Below are 21,771 nucleotides of genomic sequence, written 5' to 3'. Positions count from 1 at the left end.
TCAGCTGTCATCTGTAATGGCGTCACTTGCGTCATACCCATGACACTCCAAAACCCAAAAGTTATCGGCTGAGTCAGCGGCAATGAGCAAATAACGCCAAGAACTTTGGCCGATTTTACATTTCTGATTCTTCCGTTGTCCAGTTTAAAACGATTTCTCTATTTTTTATTTTATTCTTTGTACCGGCTCGTCATGTTCGCACCACCGAGACGACGCTTTGAAAGGATGACGATGCGTCTAATGGGGCAGTTTTAGCGCACAACAGCAAAGGGGAAACACCGTTTCATCTGCAAGACTTTGAAAGTCACGTCCTCGCTAACTACCAAGCCAAAGACACGGCCGACAATGCGGACCGTGATGTGTTTCTCCGCCGCCTGCGATTTGCTAAACTCTCAAAGGATATCAGTGATGTCGTAAAAAAAAAAAAGGACCCCCAATTATCGCTTCTCAAAAGTTGGCATCTACTAGCCGATAAGAGCTGAAAGCGCCCGAATTGATTATTTGCGCATTAGGAAACGCGCTCCGTCGCGGGAACTGTTTAATTAATGATGGCGGACAAAGATAGGCCGTTAGGCTCGGCGATGTCAGTCAAACGCTCGGAGGCAACTGGAGCTTGTTAAGTGATGCCAGAAACAGAGGGAGCGGGTCTCCAGGATATCCGCCAGTTTGAAAGCGTTAATGACGGGCGGCGAGAGGACCCCAGCGCGGACTGCTGTTGTCAAACTTAAAGCCCAAGAGCCAAATCTGGCCAGCCAGGTTTTTTATTTGTGAGTTCCATAGTGGGGCTAATTTATGTTTGATTTGGCTTTTGTTTTTGGTCCAGAACCTGTCCCAAAACGGCCACCGCGAAACAGCAGACCGGACTTTCCCCAGCTACTTCGTGTTCCAGCCATGCCCGAGACGCCTCCTCTTAAAATTTCCCGACTCTGATTTCGAATTCAATTTGTTTCCATCAATCTAACCTGCCATTCATCCAGTAGCGATGAAAACACAGGGGTAATTGTGTTCTCGCAATTATTTGATTAGGTTTTTCCATTCATGTGATTCTCACAGTCTTAACACCCCTCTGAGGGAAAGCATAACTACAACGGAGCCTGTGATGAAAATTAGTTTGACACTCCAGCTTGCAAAAAGTAGAATAAGGTCACACTGAAGAGAAAATGAACTAACAATGGCTTGAAAACAGTCATATTTTTGAAAGACTATTACGAGTATGAATGCATTTTCAGCGTCTCGTTAAAAACTTTCCCAAATATTTAATTATATCACACGAGTGCCTGTGAATGTGGAAATTTGGACGTTCCATTTAGTTTTATGAGACAAAAGTACATATAATATCAATTCCAATATGGATCCGTTATGACACATTTAGGAATAAAAAGTCTATATTTTTGCCTACAGTATAATTGAAACATGTGTTCAGCAGCAATGGTTCATTTATAATGAGACATGTTTGACCTTAAAGGAAATTAATTGCTTAACACAGTCAGGATTTTACAGAAAATAATAGATTTATTAATTATTCCCCGCCACCATAGATCAATCAAGGCCCCTTAAAAAAAAAAAAAAAAAAAACTCGAACCGTCCCTGAAAATTCAGTGCTTCTAAGATCCTTTTTAGAAACTTGTCCCTACAAAATGATTCTAAAGAGGATGTGCATTATATTTCAATCATCATCATCATCGACATAAAAATCTTACGTCGCCAACAAGGAGTGGCCAAAGGTGTCGTGAGGGAGACGCCACTCTTTTTTCCCCTCACTCGCAGCGGGTGGAGGACCACCGTCCTCCCTCGCTAAAAAAATAAAAAAACAACAAAAAACCACCCACTCCCTCCATGCCTGCCTCCCTCCCTCCCTCACTCACTCACTCAGTAGTCAGTCAGCGGCTGGGATGCGGTCCTGCAGAGGGACTCTAGCCGGTCACGGCGTCGGAAGCTGACGACCGAGCGGACTTGAACCCAAAACCGTACCAGTGGGACTCAACGTGGCGGAGAGCTCGTCTGCTATTTCGGGAATGGACGTGGACACCCGCTGAGTAGCTTCTCGGACTTCTCTGGACATTTTTCTCGTCTTGAGGGTGGGTGGACGCGACGGTGGAGGCGGCGAAGGTCCGCTCAAGGAGCCGAGGAGCGCGGCGAAGGAGGCGGACCGTACCCGCTGCTTTCCTGGTGAGTCGAAGCACTTTTTTGGGTGTATATGTTGCGAAACTGTTCCATGCAAATCAAATAAAAATGATCAATTAACCATCGCGTCATCATAATATTCTGAATGATTCTTTTTTTTTTTTTTTTTTACCTGCTGCTCCTGTCTGGAGTTAATGAAGTTGCTCGTTATCGAATGAAAGATGGAAATGTGAATTGGTTGGAAAAGCTTGGACACACAGACGATCGTTTTCCACTTACATCAACACCTCGGAACACTTGGGTGCACAATGAGAGCTGCTTGGGTGTGCAATTAATGCAGATGAGTTCGCGCAAGAGTGCTTTTTTTTTTTGCAGGTGTTCTTGTAGTCCAACCGTTATGCAATTTAATGGCTTTTCAATTTTGCCGTATTGCCTTGTAGCGCTGTTGCCTGGGTTCCATGTTAGTTTTAAGGGCACAGAAAATGTCTTTTTATTTTTTTTAACCAGCAGTATTCATCATCAGGCTTGGTAGTTATGATTAAAGCCAACCAAGACCAACAACTTGGGGAAGGGGGCAAAAATGTTTATGCGCTACCAGGAAATCCTTCTTCAGCTACCATGTGGCTTTTCTTTATGTATAATGCAGCACCGCCCAGAGACGTGCATGAAAGTAAAAGATTAAAGACTCTTGAATGTTGTCGATCAGGAAGCTTGGAGAGCTGGCCCAAACATGAGGCGGAATTAACTCAACAGCGGGGGGGGGGGCCTCGTCGGAAAGTCAGATCTCTTGACCTGCCTTTGTTGGATGACGTTATCAGGTCAAGGAGAAAAAAAAAAAAAAAAAAAGAAAAGCTCACTACAGACTGCCCTTGATTTGGATTTGAGTGTGAAGCTGCACAAACCGCTCAGTGCCACAAATTTCGTGTGATGTAGCCTCCCCAAAGAAATCCGAAAAAATAGTACCGCGACTACCTGATGCGCGTGCTGGCAAATTGCACAAGCCTGACCTCCGCTCTCCACGGCGCCACCGCTGCACACGCAGCAGGTGCATCATTTCGACGTGGCGAGTGACGCTCCCGCTTGCTCAAATGAGACAAATATCGACGCCGGTCCTCCAGCCGACCGAATACGGCAACATGAAAACGTATTGCGGCAAAGAGAGCGAGCCATCCCACTGAAGGAAGCGTCTCGCCAAGACAATGGCACCCGAGGGGGTCTGCTTTGTCACTGACAAATCGGAGTGGAAACAGACATAAAAAGTCCCCCGACCCAACAAGCCAACACGTCCCCGAAGCTTGTCGTCGACTTGTCGATGATGGCGAGGCTGTGATAAATTGTCACGCTCAACCTCCGAGGCAGCGGGGGGGGTTCTCAAACGTACTTTACGCCACTTCCAGAAATATTTAGCTTTCTAATTGCTACATCAGCTCAGCTTCAGAAATCCAGTGAGCCGTGATTGGTTGTGACTTGGCAACTGTGATGTCATTTTTAGTCGACAGCAAGTGGCAAAATGGCCGCCCTCTGGGGGTCGCCCATGGCGTCTTGGTACACTCGGCTGTCTTGTGTGCAGGCACCGTGAGTTCGATACCTGAATATGACGATGTGTGTGTGTGAGACCCCAAAAATATAAATAAACAAAACAAATTCATTCATTAAAAAATCAAATAAAAAATGGCCGCCCTCTGATATGGAGGAAATACAGGCAAATAAAATTTGGCATCAAGTTTTCAGAGTGTTCCATGGACGAAATGTCTCCTGCATAAGAGAACCCAACAGCTTGAGATCCCTCGTTCTAAATGAATGAATGATAAATGATGACATCTGTAAACATGCTAACTGAGAATACCTTTTTGCTACAATTTGACATGACTGACATTTGTTGGCTCAAAGACTACATTTCATAACTATTAATAATACGACGTGTCTGTCGGCCTCACTCCTATTTCTACTGTCGTGAGGTTCCCTTCGGTGCCTGAGCGACAGACATCCCCTCCGGGATTAATCTGACATCATAATTGGTATGATTGGCGAGACGGCTGACGTTCAGCACCCTCCCCTACGCTGTCGGCCTCAGCCACGACTCCGATTCCAACAGGCGACGCCGCTGTTGACGTGCTGCGGCCCACCAAACAAAAAAAGGCCGGGATAATCGTACAAGTAAAAAGAACTAGTAGTCTCAGTGCTCGGTATCGGCACAAATGACAACTCAAGATCTAATTGCTTGAAAAGAAGTGGTGTCGGACATCTGTATATATATTTTTTTACGTAGTTTACGTGTCCTTGTGGCACATGTAGTTCAAGTTGAAATCGTGTCGAGTCTTATCCTAAATTTGAGTCCCAAATCCAAACATGTGACCGGTACGCCTCACTCTTTTCTTCATAGATTCATATTCCACCAGCCCCCTTCCTGAGAAACGACCACTCGAAATAAGATGGCAACCGTTATAGTTTAAGATGGAGCGACTTGTCTGAACAAGCAAGCATCCAGAACCGAATCAAATTGAAGTCCAAAACAAGCAAACTAATGGAGCTGTGCATCCCATCAGTTTCCAGAGTGTCCGGTGACTCGCCCAAAAACAAATTGCAGCAGTTACATTACTTACTCAAGGCAAACAGTTGGCCGTGGCTTGAGCGAGCGGCATCTTGGAATTATTTGTTGAAAAACATTAACAGGGTGTCGGACATTTTGTTTTTCAAGTGGCTATTTGGGGCAAATTCCAAGACTTTTAACGAGTTTTATTTATTATTTTTTTTATGGGTGAATACTAAGGTTGATTTGATTTGAGTCACGGCTGGATCGATGTTTGCGTCATGAGGCCCATTTAATGTGCAAATGAAATTTTGTACCTGTTATAAATATCTGCCATCGTTGATGTAATTAACACTCGTGACACGACAGCAACAGGAAGTCATAAGTCGGCCCCATGGTGAGACCTCACACTGGATTCTTTTTGTTATTATTATTTTTTTTCTCATCTGCACAGCTGGAACAAGGCTATCGAGGGTGTGCCCATGCGTCAGGCAGCTTCGTTACCGTTAATTAAGCCGTTCTTTCATCAGCTTCCCTTTGTGTGCCGCAAAGCCTCCCATCCAGTCATCTGCAAAACTTGATTTCTTTTGTTGTCTGCGGCAGGAAGTTAAAAGTTGGTCGTAATGAACAGTTTCAGTCCAGATTGGTCGATTCGCGGCTCGAATTTTCCAGCCTCCCTCGGGATTTGACAAAGAGAAAACACGTCGAACGTGTGTAGCATACTCTCTCATTTGGGCTTTTGTTGACTTTTAACGGAATAAAAAATAAAATTGAGTAATAAAAAAATAAATAAAATCTTCCAGAAGGTTTCAAATTATCCCCAATTAATTGGTGATCAAGATTAGAGAGAGATGAAGGTGTTTTGTGCTAGTCAGGGTCTAAAAGGCAAAATATGCAGCCCGGCTGATAGTCGCCAACCCAAACATTAGCGCAAAGGAGTCTGATAGCTTTTGACATCTGTTGGCGGCTGGAACGTGATTGCTGGATGTCCTAAACAATGGAGTGTGTGGAAATGAGATAAAAAAAGAATAGACGTGCGTATTGAGGGATGACTTGCAAATTGCTTGCTTAAACCTGAGCTGAACTTGTCACGACATCTTTTTGCCTTTGGCTGACTGCTTTAGGGGACAAGCGGGTCACATTCACGCGTGTGTATTTTTTTTTACACTGCACACTTGTGATGTTGGCATCCTTGCCGCTGTCAGGAGGGTGATCTTTGCACATCCCGACTTCCAGATTGCTCACCTTTTTTTTTTATTAACCCTTCCCTCACATCTTGAAAGTTTAAACTATTGATCTTTGAGTCTCCATGCCAGAGGAAGACTTCCAAAGAGTGTTTATTACCTTTTATTGTCTGAGATCTGAGTCAGCAACATCAGCTCAGATCTTTTTCCAATTTATCCTCCCAATATTTTGGACGATATAATTGCATACATTTTTATTTCCAGCTACTGTGCAGCGTTTCAGAACGAAAAACCCTTTTGAGGAGCAAATAAAAACAAGTCTTTGCTCAAGTCGCTGCTGCAGTGCTGAGATGTTGACTATCTGAAGTCAAGGTCTTCAGAGTGCATTGGAAAATGAGAAGCATTTTATGGGGTCTTCTATAATGTCAAAGAATTTCTCTGTTGGCGTGAAGGAAAAATAACCTGAGCAGTTACCGTGATGCTTTGCGAGCTGTAAGCGAGTAAGTTTCTTGGTGACATCACAAAGTCGTTTCCAAAGACCGGGATATCTTATGATATTAATATTTTCCTGAAATCCATTTTCAATCACTGCAACTTCTCCCTCTCACTTCTGGAGTGAAACAGACACAAAGAATGTTGGAAAGTCCGCCTCGGCCCTCCGGTGCATTAGGAACAGATGCCGTGGCGAATAATAACATCGTTTTTGTTTATAATTCTCATCTGAATGGATGTCTTCCCCGGCCGGGATCGGCAGCCTCCACGTCCTCAGCTCGCTTCCTGCGGCGTCTCACCCTCCGACAGCCGTTGGATTTATTCCGCCCCGGCCGGCCGGGGGAGCATAATTCCTTGAATATATTTTGGGTATGTGATGGTAGACCCCCGGTGGAGGGATGAGTGATTTAATAACACCCCCCACAACTTCTCAGTGTCATTCCAGTGACAATGAACCCTGCGCACAGCATGGGCCCGATCCATAAAAGTACATTTATTTAGCCCAGGCGTGTACGGCGGCAGATCTAACACATAATGCTAAGCAACGCGTCCTCCAGATATTAGACCGATGCGAGGCTCCATTAAACATCGAAATGAAACGCGAGCGGCGAGGCGACGGCCTGGAAATGTGGGAAAAGAAAGCAGCTTTATAGCCATCTGAACTTGCGCTTGTTAGCTCACGCATTTTATAATCAGGTATTTTTAAACACATACCCGTCACGTTTGAGCAGCTATCTGTGGGCTAATTTGAAGATAACCTAGCTTAGCTGTCCATGTGGATTTGATAGTGATGGATGACGGTTCCATAGCTCTTGAATTGGATCTCATTAATTGTGTGTTCAGCGCCCACAGAACAGCAAGTACGATTAAAACCAGTTTCGACTCGAAAAAAGCATCGAGACATGGAGCTAATCTCTCGTTCAATCATACTTCATTATGTCATCAAGTTCCCATTGTTTGCTTCTATTGTAGGCCGGCTGCCGCGTCACCGCGCGTATTTAAAAGCTTGCGTTGGCTCTCCGGTTCACCCGCGAGTCATTTTTGCCGAGCACAATGTCGCTTTCATGCATAAGTGGGCATGTTAACTAGGCTGACCCGAGGTGTAAGAATCCAGAGCCTTGAGACATAGCCGCATAACACATAGCTCATTAAAGCTCAATTTCTTGACGGACCCTTTGAGAGTCAGGGATGCGGTTTGAACGCTGGATGTAATATATTGGGGGGGGAAAAAAAAACTCAAAAGGAAAACCCTAACCCAGTAGAGCTACATAATGTTAGCAAAGCTGCGGTAGCAAAAATGTCAAGCTAGCTAGCTCTTGCTAACAACAACATGCAGCATGTCACCTCATGTCTGGACTGCAACTAAAAGGAACCATTGTGAAATTTAACGATTAATCGGCACCTAATTAGCACATGAATTGATAAATACACTGATCAAAAGTACATTTGGCTTTAAAAAATTCTTACATTTATTTTTTATGCTGATTCAAACAATGTCTAGCACATCGGGTGTTTGACATATGTTCACATTTTCATTTTGACACATAAAGGCTGTCGCAATACGTATTTTTCCATGTTTCCAATTTGTAACAATGTCAGAAAGATAATTCCTCCACATTGTGAACCTAACTCTTAATTTATAAATAAAACTAAATATCGATGAAACCATCTTGTTAATTCAATAATACGGCTGTTTCTTTTGCGAAAGAGTATGCTCACATTTGTGTCAATCACAGTGTTTTCATAGTAATTTTCAATTCCACTGTCCCTTTTCTTCGGGCTTCCGATATCTGCCTGAAACCAAACGTGAATTTCAATGCGGCCCGACTGTTTTTTAAATCAAAAAGATTGCGCCATCAAATAAAGCAAGTCTCCTCTTCTTTTCTCACTGCCTTTCGAGAGTCATTAAGCCGGCGCTATTGGATTGTTAATGGATTCTGGAAAAGGCTGATTACAGCGCGAGTAACGTGCCTTCATAATAAGGCAAATGTGTTCATATGCGGCGCGGGCCGGGTAAAAGCTTCCTGTACTTTGCATTAGCGTGACATCACTCCAATGTTTTATCATCACGTATTGTAGTTTTGCGGTGGTGGGGATGTATTATTATTATGATAATTTTTTTCAAAAGACAAAGGAGGTAAACAGCATCACGGAGAAACTCGTACATATTTTATTAGCAAGCTTATTACTTGTAAAACATACTTGATTGTGTCATTCAACGTCTTTTTCGGCTATGAGGAACACTTTCAACGCTTTGCCGGATCATTATTATAAATCTAGCTATTCTATTCTCTCTCTCTCTCTCTCTCTCTCTCTCTCTCTCTCTCTCTCTCTCTCTCTCTCTCTCTCTCTCTCTCTCTCTCTCTCTCTCTCTCTCTCTCTCTCTCTCTCTCTCTCTCTCTCTCTCTCTCTCTCTCTCTCTCTCTCTCTCTCTCTCTCCTTTTTAAGCACTCATCTATTGCACTATCCACTCTTATGCTCTCTTAGAGCACAACCGATTAATCGGGCAATAAATATTAGGGCAAAAATCGGCAAATAATAAAGATAAATAAAGATCCCTTCCCAACTCCGCAATGAAAACAAAATTGGCATAAAAATTGGCCGATTCTCCTCTGTTGGAAAGTTCAACCAATACTAACAAATTGTAAGACAGTCAACTGTTCTGCATATCATCAACATTTTCTGAATTTATGAATGAAGTATATTGTACGATATATTCATGTCATGTACCATTCTACTTGAGTGACTCCTTGTTATTCAGACTTTCCGTCATAATGAAAAACAGCATGAATAAATGTTCAAGCATGGTTAGACGGTTCCCCCTACCATTTTTTGATGAGCAGTATTTGCATTTTGAAGCAAAATAAATGAAATGCAAGAAGAGTTTCTTTGCATGTGGCCTCTATGATTTGTAGAAGGACACTTTGCTGTGGTACCACAATACGTCAGCGCTAATGGCAAGCTGTCTCATACGGGAATTGTGCCTTCATGGGAAGATTGCAGCTCTCACCATTTGGATATTCTTTTTCCCGCGAGAGTGTTTTTCGACATATTGTGTATATGCACAGTGCTCCCCCGGGAAGAGAAAGCGGCGTCTTATTTAAAGCAACAAAAAAAGGAAAACGACAGCTATCAAAGTGATCCTTTCCTGAAAGGTTTTTAATTTCACAACAGGAGGTTTTTATAAACCTTTCAAAGCTTAATAGCATAATTGGTCAGTTTTCAATACTTTTTATTTATTTATTTTTTGTTTTTGTTTCAGGCACTGCTGGACGATTAGACACCAATCAGGTAAAAAATGTTTTTGTTGCGCTACATTTATTAAATTTGACTATTTTGTCGATTAATTGCATGGATTTGAATGGATTGGATTTAAAAAAAAAAAAAAATTATTCAACATTTTGGGCCCATGTAGGCAGTTCCTCCAATCCACCTGAAATTAGGTGGAAAATAGCAAAGACCCACAAAATCAAAGTTTCAAGAAGCCATCCTGAACTTTTTTGTTTTGAAGCGGCCATTATGAGCAAATTCCGAGGCGTGAGCTTTGACCACCTGCTACTTGGGAATTGAAATTAATGAGCCCTGGAATTGTGACGCTTTTATACTTTTGCCGTCTGTCTGATATAACGGTCGGTCATTTTGAAGATTCTTCAAACACACGTGTCCGTTTGAAGCGTCTAAACCCGTCTCAGGACCTTTCGGCGTGCCACGCGTGTGATCTGCGAGTGTCGTGGCGGCCGAGACGATAATTGCCCGCGCCGCGCTCCCCCTTTGGTAATTGTCTTTTGATTGAGGTCAGCGGGACAATTAAAAGCATTGAGGGGTGAAAAAACGGCGAGGAGAGAGCCCAGACGCCCGACGTCGGCGACAGGGATGAGCGCCGGGGATAATTGTGCGCGGGAGCCGGTCTCAAATGTCAGCTTAATGATCATATGGACGTTTTGAACTTTTTTGTTTTCTAAGATAGCCACACTCCGCCATTTGATGACTTGGGAGCGATCTCGCTCGCTCGCAGCGGGAACAAAATCTGCTGGCGTAATTTGATGTCGCGTGACGCAGCTTTGCATAATCGTCAAGACAGACAAAGCTGGAGAAATGTGAAATTCTGCGGGAGAGATTTTGCACATTTGACGACAGCGGCGGCTTTTGGTGATGTTTTCATGCGCCCCGATGCGGCGTGGGTGTGCGTACAAAGAAGAGATTTGCGGCCTGAAGATTAAATGTCACGTTATTCGGATCGGAACTTTTTTTTTTTTTTTCCCCAATGGATATTTTCAATTACTTCAGCCAATTATTCTGTCTTTTTGATTCTGTTTGTTTGTCTGTTAGTGAGTCTTATTATGAAATATTTTGTGAATGGACGCCATTGTGAATCAAATCACAAAATATTGTTCTGCCTTTTTGTATCTCCAAAAAAAAAAAATCGATTCTTAATCTGTCTCTATACAAGTGCATGGAACTTCTTGACAACGCATTTTCAGTTTTGATCCGTCCATCGGGACGAAAACCAAACATCGTTGTCAACGCTCGTGCGTCATTTCTCACAATTGCCGAGGTCGCAACAAAGCCGAGCAGCCGGGAATGCAATTCATCGTATTTGCTTTGAGGCCCATTAGAGCAATCATTGTGATCTCCTCCTCCCCCTCCCCTCATTGTTTTGTCCAAACGGGTCAGTGGTTTCAACACTGCTGACACTGTGAAGACAGAGGCAGAAAATCACCTTGAAAAAATAAAATAAAATCATTAAGCTGCTTTAGCATTCACGCTATGTAAGAGTCAAGGTATGAACAATCCTGCGTTGATTGACGGCGCCTTTTACTCCCGCCCGCCCGCGCACGGCGCTCGCCACTGATCTTCCACCAGCGCCAAGGAGGCTGGCGGGCACACTAACGAGCGCAGCGCTTGTCCGCTCGCCTTTGATTTATTACACAGCCACAGAGCGTCACCTCGGCCTTCGCCCTTTTCCTTCCAGTTTTTTGGGACACAACTGGATCAAACGGGCTTTTTTTTTTTCCGACTGAATGGACGGTTGAGCATTGACTCTCGAAGATGTGTGCCGAGTTCTCGGGTTCCTCGGAACGTCACTTACAGGAGTGGATTTCCATTTCTTTCTTTCATTCATTCATTAACTCTCGTCAGCTATGTTCACACACACGACGGCGCAAACGCCCCTTTCGGCAAAAAAATAATGTCCGAATGTGATCTGGCTTTTTTTTTTTTTTTTTTTCCATTTTGTTCCCTTGTTACCCAATTTATTTGAAACTTTGAATTCAAGCTCTTTCGCCGAGCTTTCGGTATATTGTTCCGCCGCTAGCGGCCAATAATGATTCATCCGGTGTGTATGTACGGCGAGGCACCACTTGCAGCAGGGTGGACAAAACAATTGCAGTAATTTCAGGGCTACTATCCTTTCTCCGCGTGATTGCTATCAAAACATCCGAGGCAGAAGTAGAGCAGTGCGGCACAGGGGGAAAGAAAAACAGGAGGGAGGGAGGGAGGACGGGCAGACGAGTCGAAGCGAGATCTCTGCTTCCATAAATGATAAATGCGGGACAACTCCTGCTGGATGTGGACATGCTCGCCTCAACCTTCGACGTTCTCTTAACGATCCCAATCACCATGCGAGGGAGGAGAGAGCCCGGGAGCGCCTGAGTAGAGATAAACACACACCGTGACACAGGTGATTGACAAAAAAGGTCAGCGCTGTTTGGGAAACAATGCCTGATCTTTTTTTTTTTACCTCTGTCAAGCATAGATGATATTTTTTTTGGAGGGTGGGAGGACACAAGAAATTGCTCTGAGCCCGCTGGTTGCTTTTTTTGACAAAGCTACTATTCACGCCATTCCGTTTCCGGGGTACAGTCCACATGCATCGGGGAGCCAAATTGAGGAGGTGACTCAAGTGGAGAATAAGGTGATCCTTGGTGGAGGCCTCCACTCAACTGAATAATGTATCGTGTTGTGATTCCGAGGCATCAGAGCGCAAAATGGCCACCCGGGCGTCGGAACGCTTGAAACTTGCTTACGTCGGAGTGCCGCTTTCACGGTCTGGAATCTGAGCCGCTTAATTTCAAGACCATCAAGTCGGCTTGCCAAAGCGATGTCTCGCATGAGAACGAAAGATGACATTGTAAATAACGTTGTCACGTCGTTTGCGTGCAGGCGCAGCTTTAATGAAGAAGACGAGTTGCTGACCTTTTCGCCGAAGGGACCCTCTTCAACAAGTATGGGGTCACCATGGAAACCATTTCTCATCCTCTCAGTCATCAGTGGCCTTTCAGGTGAGACAGGCTCGCCGAATAATCTCCTTTGAGATGGAAAGCGGCACGTTTTCTTTTCTTTTTTTTTTAACGGTAGGAGAATGGTATGCAAATGCAGGTGGAGGGGCAGTCTTCATGTGAGCAAAAAAAAAAAAGGAATTTACATGTATATATGAAGGAAATAGATTGCTGTCATATGTTTTTTCATCTTTATTGAAGAGTTGAGAATATCCATAGCAACGCAAAAAAAAAAAATGCAGAAGAAAAGTTGATTTTTGTTGCTCAACAAAAAAAAAAACACATTTTCGATATTGAAAATAATCTGGATTGTTGGACAGCCACGGGTATTTGGAACATGATTGGTCAACATGATTGGTGACTGGAGCTGCTTTTTACTTTTAGCCTCAGCGCTACATGCAACAAAAAAAAAAATCAATGCAAGTTTTGCCTTAAGGTAGCAACATTGAGAACAAATGTTAGACAAACAATGAAGTCACACACTCTTTAGTGCGTGTGTGTGTGTTTTTACTTATTAAAGAGCCGCCTATCCCTGGACGCATTGATCCGTCTCGCTCCCGGCCGCCTCACACGAATCGGCCAGAGAAAAATAAAACCCTGGATCGATTTTGTCACTTTCAAATGCCGCTGTCAGAAGTCATGGGACGATTTCCTGAAAGTGTTCCAGGTTTTTAGCAATTTTGTCAGTCGAGGGGCTTTGCATACTACCTGTTAGAGCCAGTCTCACATTAAGCCATTTTGAACAGATTCGATTTTTCGATTTCGATTCCCCGAGTCACGACTTCAATTTTTATTCGAGGCTTTTTTTGAGTGAACTTTTTTTTTTTTATTACAGCTGTCCCTTGACTTGCACTATATAGTGCTCACTCATAAAATACTGCTTTATTTATGTTCCACCTTTCTTTTTTTATCAGAGTATTAAGAAAAAATATTCAACCTCAATCTTGGGTCAATTTTTTAAAAATGTGTGTTAGATAACTTTGACAAGTGACCACAAACCTCCTGTGGCCTTTACAGCATAGCTACACATTAGATAGACATATTTAATTGCCGTTCCGATTGTCCTTGGAACAAAACAAAAACATCTTTTTTCCAGGACTCCCCGGGCCCCCAAAATGCGGAGCACCCCCTGCCTGGCGAAACGAGAAAGTTTAACATCGACAGCTGTCACAAAGGCTCGATAGGCTTGAGCGTGCCGCTTCAGACGGCCCCCGGGGGTGTGATTGTGCCTTTTATGCGCCGCCATACTTCCGACACCACGGCCGTCGTAATGGATTATTGCCCCATTGTTTCTCGCGGAACATTCCAAAATATGCCCACTTTGGAGGACGGCCGCGCCTCTCTTCTTTTCATCCCGAATTATAATTTGACTCCCTCGCTTGGCTATCTGCTCCTTGTTCGCCCACGTTTCTCCAGACGAGCGTACGGTGGCGTTTTTTTTTTTTAGCGCGCCTCGCTCATGTTTAGAAAGCGGCGGCGACATCGGGGCCATTTTGCTCTCTGGCCCGACGCCGATTGAAGCGGGAAGCGTAATTGGGCTGTCCCTCGGAGGTGTCTCCATTTCAAAGAAGTGGCTTCCAGGGAATAGAGACGCCTGGCGCCGCATAACCAATGCGCGACGCCACTTTGGCCAAGGGCGAAGGTGTTACTCGCCGCAAATACGCTTTGGGAAAATGGATGGATTTTGACGTAGTACATGTGAAAGCATGATGGACTCTGAAGTGCAAATGCGCTTACGTTATTGAAAGAAACCCCCCCCCCCCCCCCAAAAAAAAATATCTCATTCGTCTTTGCCTGTTTGGCTTTTTATCCACAGCGTCATCGTTAATATTCCTATCTTCTTCTATTATTTCCTTTCACTTTCGTAACGGCTCTCATTGGATTATTCTCGCCGTGTCACGCTCGAGCTGAGGCATAGAATAAAGAATCTGTGGCCATTTCCCACACCTTGGTTTCTATTTTTGGTGGCGCCAGCAGGGAATAGTGGCCTTCCTCCAACTGGCAGGAGGGCCCTTGTACTCACAACTTCAGCCCAGGAAATAAAATCGGCTTTGGATTCAGAATTTGACATTTTTGGGTGGGAGTCTTTGTGCGGGTGCCAGCGCCGGTTAAAACGTTTCCATGAGTCGCACAGCCTTCAGCTGGAGCCGCAAACACGAAGCAGGTGTTGCCATGTTTGGCCACCATGTCGAAAAACAAATTTTGACATTAAAAGCGGATGTTCTCTCCAGTCAGCTTATTAAAACAAAGTAGGAGTGACTATTTTTATAGTTTCTGTCTTTTGGCTTGAGGGATTACTACAACAAAGAAAGCGTGATCCGCCCTGGTCTTCTCTGTCAAAAGATGTTTGCCTCATCATTTCCTCCAATGTAAATTCCCAGCTGTGTGTTTTGCTCGGCCCGACCCGGCCTCCAAATAAAGATCCGTCGAGCTTGCGGGGCAACCTTTAAACGAGCGTGAGGATCGAGTCAAAAAAGATTTCAAAAGCAGAGGAGATGAAAATGAAGATGATTCACGCCCGGCGATTCTATGGAGGATATTTCACAGAATAAATGTACTCCAGCCTAATCAGCTTCAGTCAATAGATTCTCCCCCGTGAAGGTCTTCATTAATCTCACGCTCCGTCGACTAATCATTCTCATCTGCTCGGGCTCCCGCCAGCTTCTTACGTACTTACTGTACGTAATTCCCATTAATTCTTTGCTCCCGAGTCTGGAGCCGCCACAGGTCGCTAATCTTGTCCGTAGGATTCCCCCCCCCCGACGTGCCGTTTTACCTTAGCCTCACCTCTCGCCACGCCATGGCGGCTAATTTGCATGCCTGGCGTGGATGGATGGATGGAAATGAGGCACAACGTAATATATGTTCCTTTAGCCTTGCTAACGTTGTCGTTTGCCCAGCCAAAAAAATGCTAAATGCGCTAATTCCTTGCTAACCTTGCCGTTTGCCTCGCTAAAAAATGCTTAATGCGTTAATGCTAACAGAAGTAAAGTACTAAGAAATTTCTGTTTGAAAAAAAAAGTAGCAGATACATGGTCATCAGATTTATATTGCTCAAAAGGATGTTATCACGAAGGCGGCGTTATCAAGACCTTTCGTCAACAATGGACACAAATTGAATTTGTTGCGTCCTTTTACATGGCCATCAGCATTTTTCCACTTTGCCGCCGCTTCTGAAAGGTACGGATCGACAAAGGGTCGACAAAGGGTCGTCGCTTTTATCAGATGAAGGTAACAGCTTTCACAAGAGTAAGAGGACGTGAGCTTTAATAGCTCAACAAAAGAAGGTGTTCTTTTTTTTTTCTGCTATGATGTATTTGTCAGGATTTAGCTTTAGCCCACACTGACGTTCTTGACGCGAATAAATCAAATGACCTTTCGCCGCCTGCTCTTTCACGGAACACAATGCTGACACAATAGGCGGCACTCTAATCCGTGCTCGACGCCAAAGCGTCAATGTGAGAGCAAATGGTTTACAAAAATACAAAAGCTAAGTGATGCTATTTACCCCAAAGCGTCTTGCTGGTCAGGGATATTGCCGTTTGTAAGACATTTGTCTTAAAAGCTGCATCTGTTTGATGCTCTTTTCAGGAAGTCCAGTCAAAAACTGGCAAAAAAGTCAAGTCGACTGGAGATAAAAGTTTGAATAAGCTTTTATCAGCTTTACTATATCACAAAGTATTCATTACTTGATTGTTGACGATATTTTCTTCAGTTAAAATTATTTGGCCGATTAATCGTGTTTTTTTATTTTTTTTATTTGACCAATTGTTTTTTTAATTAAACGGCTGATTGTTGAAATTATTTTCTACATTTGTAATTTTTTTTTGTTAATTATTTGACCGATTCATTTTTGTTCTCCTTATTTGGCCGATTAAGCGTTCATTGGAATTTTATCTTGCCAAATATCGAATTCAGCATCTGTCTCAAAAAATAATATCGGTCAAATTTCTTGCTCTGAACGAGCTCATTTTCTAATGTCCACGTGAAGTCTCTTTGGTGTAATACACGGACGGGCAGTAATCACACGCTCTGTTTTGTTCTTAGCCCAGGCTTCCCCGAGAGTCTGGAGATTACTGCTTGGCTTGTGTTGCGTTCTAATCACATCCCGCCCCGACTCGGAGCATTTTGCGTGTATCTCTCGGCGTTCCGCCGCTCATAGGGACCATCTGTGACTTTCTAGCTTGGGTCATTTATTCTTGTTATATTCATAGTGACAAAATAACACGTTTGGCGCTCTGCCACACGGGATTGAATTTCATGGCAGTTTCTAAACGCGCTAAAAGGTGTAAATTGTGAAAAAAGGTGTTGCTTATCATTCATTTAAGGATAATGATGCTCCAAAGTGGCGGCGTATGTTGAGCGTAAAACCTTGTTTGGACTTGTAACTATTTCATCCTCTTTTTATCCTTTTATTCTTTTGTTGTGCTTTTCATTTCTTTATTCATTGTTATTATTATTTTATGATTTTTATTATTTATTATATTTATTTTTTTGAATTGTATTTCTTATTTTTATTAGTTTTATCTATTGTAATTATTATTGAATTTTTTTGTGTGGCAGACTTGGCGTGGGCGTCGCGGCCCATCTCGTACGCCGCCGTGCTCCGCATGAAAACCGAGAGCTCGTCGTCGCTGCTCAACCCCCGCGGACGAAACCGGCCGCACCACGGCGGCGGGCTGGCGGCGCCGCCCGATTGGCCCGTCTTCGCCGGTCACCCTCATCCGGCGCTCAGTCTCCTTGGCTCTCAGGAGGACTACCGGAGTGAAGGTACGACTTTCCGAAAAGTTTCTCTCGAAATATTGTGATAAGCAGATTGTCGCGTTATGATGGCGAGCCGGCACGAAAACAAAATTCCCATCTTGTGAGCATCCCTCATTGCATCTTCCAAGTTGGCACCGCCGCCGCCATCTTATCCCCAACTTCCCGAGCTGCCCGCCGACATCCGGATTTGAATCCCGCTCATCCATCACGGACGGCGTTCAGGCTGCCGTCGCTTGTCAGCGCCACAACCGCCCGGATGACGGATATCTTAGTCGGGATCGGTCCGAGCAGGGGCCGGAAGCACTCTGTCATAAATCTCCCCGTCTGCCGTAGTAATTCATTTAGCACGGGCCGTAATGACACATCGATCCATTAATGCCAAATTAATGGCATCCTACTCATTGCGTCTGGAGCGCTTAATTAACGGAAATGTCAAGTGTCTGCATAAAAGCGGACGGAAGTCTCCGATAACGTCCTCTCCTCGAGGCCCCCCGCCCCTCCCTCTGCTCTTTTGACCATTGTGGTTTTTTCACCGCGCCGTCATGTACCTTTTAACGGCGTCTGGTGAGTGACAGACGGCGGCGGCGTTCAACTTGAAACGAGTCGCACGTCTTCTGGTGAGACCAATTACGGTCCTTGTCAAGAAATTGTGCAGACAGGTCATTTATTGGCTCTCACCGGATCGTGTAAGTGTCCCTAATGGAGTGTCTGCTTGGTTTTAATTTTAGATACAGGTCTCTAAAGCAAAAACACATATATATATTCTCTGAGCTTGTTTCGAGGGTTCGTTATCATCAATAAATAGCTGTCAGTGTGCCAGCGACGATTTGCAGGAGGCCCGTTTTTCCAGGCGGACGACAAATAAAAAGCCGTGTCTGTTTTCTGTTGATTTTGCAAACAGATCAGCGGAAGGAGGGAGAAAACAAACAAACAAAAAAAACTGACACTTTTTTTTTTCAATGCAAACACGGCCGTCTCGAGCGGCTGCTTCGTCACCGGATGCTCTTTAATTCCGAATGCGGAATGTGCTCGGAATGGCAAAAACCAAACATTTTATGCATCTCCGGGGGGGAAGTAAAGTTGTGCCGAGGCATCTATTCGCCGCCGCGTACTGCAGCCGACCCAAGTGGAAGAACATCACGGCTCGGTAGAAAACCTCAAGCGGCTTTCGTTGGATTTAAGTTCCGATCGATGGTGCGCCGCTGACAATCATCTCCCGCAAACTTGACCAGACGTGCTTTTTCTGCTTTGGCCTCGATTTTCTCTTGCCGGGTGACGGTGATGTTGTTCAAAATCTTACTCATCTTAAGCTGTCCGTCTCTTCTACGTAGAGAGCGAAGAATTCGGGCCCGTTTTCCTCCAGGAGCCCGACGACGTGATTTTCCCTTTGGACGGCGGCGGCGGCGATAACAAAGTGGTGCTGCACTGCGAGGCGCGAGGGAACCCGCCGCCCACGTACAGGTCATCGCAATTTTCTGCCTCTTCGTCAGAAGGTACACTGCAGATTTTTCTTTTTTTTTTCAACCTTTGCTTTCACCCGCAGCTGGTACATCAACGGCACGCAAGTGGACACCGAGGCGGATTTGCGCTACAGACTGGCCGAAGGCAACTTGATCATCACCAACGCCAGCGAGAAAGCCCACTTCGGGACGTACCAGTGCCGCGCCCGGAACACCTTTGGCACCGTTCTGAGCCGGGATGCTCATCTACAATTTGCATGTGAGTTAAAAAAAAAAAAAAAAAAAGGCTGTTTTTACGAGCAAAGACCATAACGACCTCATTGGTGAGCCTGGAGGGTGTGTTGGGCTTGCGGGAAGGGAGAGCGAAGAAACAAATGGCTCAATTAGCCTGGAACTATGTGCACAGAGGGGAGGGAAAGAAAGAAAGAAAGAAAGAAAGAAAGAAAGAAAGAAAGAAAGAAAGAAAGAAAGAAAGAAAGAAAGAAAGAAAGAAAGAAAGAAAGAAAGAAAGAAAGAAAGAAGTCAAGTGAGGTCTTTTCTTCAAAAGCCATTTCTTCTTCAGGCCAAAATAGCATTTGGCGCTTTCATTGGACAAAATAGCTTTTAGTGCACCGTGCAGAAATGCGGCTTGGTTAGACCTAAGCAATCACGTTTGGGGCATATTCTGGAATGCGTGCCAAGCACTTTACTGACATTATTTTCCCTTTTATGTGGGGACAGACTATTTGTACAAGAACTTGTTATAAAGTTGCGCTTTCACTGTGAAAGGCAACATTTGATGTGTTCTGCCTGTTTTTTGTCAGAGCGCCCCCTGCTGTTCCAGACTCCATAACTTTCCCGCTAACGACCCAAGCTAAATCTGGATTCTAGATCTTCTTACCATCCGAGTTTTATCCTTTAAGCTCCTCTCCCCAAATATATATTCTTTCACGAATCCAACAGCCAATGTAGCAAAATACTTTTTCCAATTCTTCAGCAGTGGAAGAGAAGCGTGACCTTCTCAGAAGGAACGCCTCGCCCGCTCCACGCGGGTTACGGCGGGTCGAGTCTAGCTAGCAAAATTTTTGCTGGGTCAGGTAAAGGCTGCGCGGCGCCTCTCGCCAAGCGGCAGCCGGAGGGCGCCGGGAACGCTTCAGTCACGCTGCCTGCAAAAAGATGTTCCACTTTTTTTTTTTGTCAGAGCTCCCAGTCGCACTTGGTCTGCTTTGTAGGCGCTCAACTCAGCCCCATCTTTCCTCCGTCTGCGTATCGAGGCCATATGTTTGTTTCGTACACCTTTGAGTGAATTGAAAGTTATTTACTTTGTCAGTGTTGCCAGACTTGGTCTGTTCTTTTATTTTATTTCTTTATTTATTTTAAATGACAAGTGGTGATTAGCTCGGAGCCGTGGGAGTCGCAATCCACTCAGGAATGCGGCTATCAGTCAGAAACGACCGCTTACGTTAATGCTTCCTGATAGAAGCCCGCCGAAGCTAATTAGCATCAAGCACCTGCTGCTATTTGCCGCCAGTTGCGTCACGGCCGTTTTTAAACATTCATGCGTACATATGTTGACTTGTAATGTCGGACGAGTTCTTAACGACCGCGCCACGGTTGCTGCATTATTAAAAAAAAAAAAAAGCTATGAATATTGATTGGTTCATAACTCATTTGTAGATGCCCCCATCGCCTTCTGCAAACTAGTACTGAAAATGGATCGAGAGGGATTTTTTTTTTTTATGACCGATTCACATACGTGTCACACAGTGGAGGGACTGGAACACGTGGATTGCTTACCAGGGAATATTGATCTTCGATTAATCGAATCATTTCTTGTCCTTGCCAACTAAGAACTATATCAGGGCTTCAGCTTTAACTCTCAATCTGCTTTTATGACAAATTGCTGAAATCAAAGAATAATTACCGTCAAGGGGCTAAAATCTGATTATTTGGGCCATTTTAAGATGAACAATGGTTCTAAACGATTGATCGGTATGAATGTAGTTTTTCACTAATCCTACTTTTGACACCCTTAATTTCATCTTCAAATCGCTGAAAAATGAATTTTCCCGATTCATTGACTTTCATACCTCACAGCCTCCATTTTGCTGCAATTCGCTTTTCCCGCTGCTCATAATACATTGTTGTGAAATGACGACAGTGCGTTTTTTCCAACTGTAAAACCCAAACGTGGAAAACGTTTGTTTCATATGCAAATGTGGCGCCGGTCATTAATGCTCCCAACAATGCGCCTTTCTGCCAGGTAACACAAACTAGCTTTTGCCGAGGCCCGAATAACAAAAATGCATCGCCCGCAGATGTTTTCCAACAAATCCCATTGCAGTGATTGGATATTCCCAGCTACAATGCTTCTGCTTCTGACGGGCGCGTTATCGTCCTCTGCCAGTGGGAGACCCGCTCCCATTCAGGTCCATTCAATATTCATTCAATTAGGACCGGACCGACTCCACAGCATGTGGGCTATTTATAGCGGCATGCATCCCATCTGGTCTTGCAAGTGCAGCAGTTGTGTTGTAGTCTTGTAATTACCGCGCTTGTATATTATCGTATACCGTTGATCACGCCGCTGACGCGTGCTAACCTTTACGATCCGAAGACGACCTCATTCCGGTCATATCGCCACCTTCCTAGTCCATTAAAGCCCCGATGAGCAATAAGCGGGGATTTATGCGCGGCCTTCCCGAGACGGGCAGAGTTGACAGCCGCTCGTCTATCAAGCGCGGCGGCAGACGGCGGCGGGTCGTTAGCGCTTCCGATCGATATTCGTCGCGCGGAGCAAATGAGGCATGATTACGGGGGATCAAGCGTCTCTAGGTCGGAGACGGCAAGCGGCCAGATGAGCGCCGAGAAGCCACACGCGGAGTTTAGTCCGACGCTGGGAAATCAATGGGAGGTAAAGAGGCGAGAGAGGAGAAGGCCTTCCGTGGCTTGATTGAAGC

General features: G+C 44.6%; 1 protein-coding gene across 2 annotated transcripts in view; it reads left to right on the top strand.

Annotated features, from left to right (window-relative positions):
- The window catches only part of cntn5 (contactin 5), a 67,844-nt gene that overhangs the window by 20,971 nt on the left and 25,102 nt on the right, over positions 1-21,771 (top strand). Inside the window, exons 3-7 of one of the 2 annotated variants that reach the window (XM_085915640.1) lie at positions 9,593-9,621; positions 12,493-12,611; positions 17,172-17,378; positions 18,704-18,833; positions 18,916-19,091. In XM_085915640.1, coding sequence (XP_085771766.1) covers positions 12,557-12,611; positions 17,172-17,378; positions 18,704-18,833; positions 18,916-19,091 — 568 coding nt within the window. In that variant the 5' untranslated portion in view covers positions 9,593-9,621; positions 12,493-12,556. Of the gene's footprint in view, positions 1-1,958; positions 2,170-9,592; positions 9,622-12,492; positions 12,612-17,171; positions 17,379-18,703; positions 18,834-18,915; positions 19,092-21,771 lie in introns of those variants that run through there. The other variant, XM_085915641.1, reaches the window with a different exon arrangement.

Source organism: Syngnathus leptorhynchus, chromosome 7 (assembly GCF_054491065.1).
Source record: "Syngnathus leptorhynchus isolate UIUO chromosome 7, UIUO_Slep, whole genome shotgun sequence".
In the NCBI taxonomy this organism is placed as follows: Eukaryota; Metazoa; Chordata; class Actinopteri; order Syngnathiformes; family Syngnathidae; genus Syngnathus; species Syngnathus leptorhynchus.
Note: the sequence above shows the minus strand (reverse complement) of the source record. Positions and strands in the feature narration are given on the sequence as shown.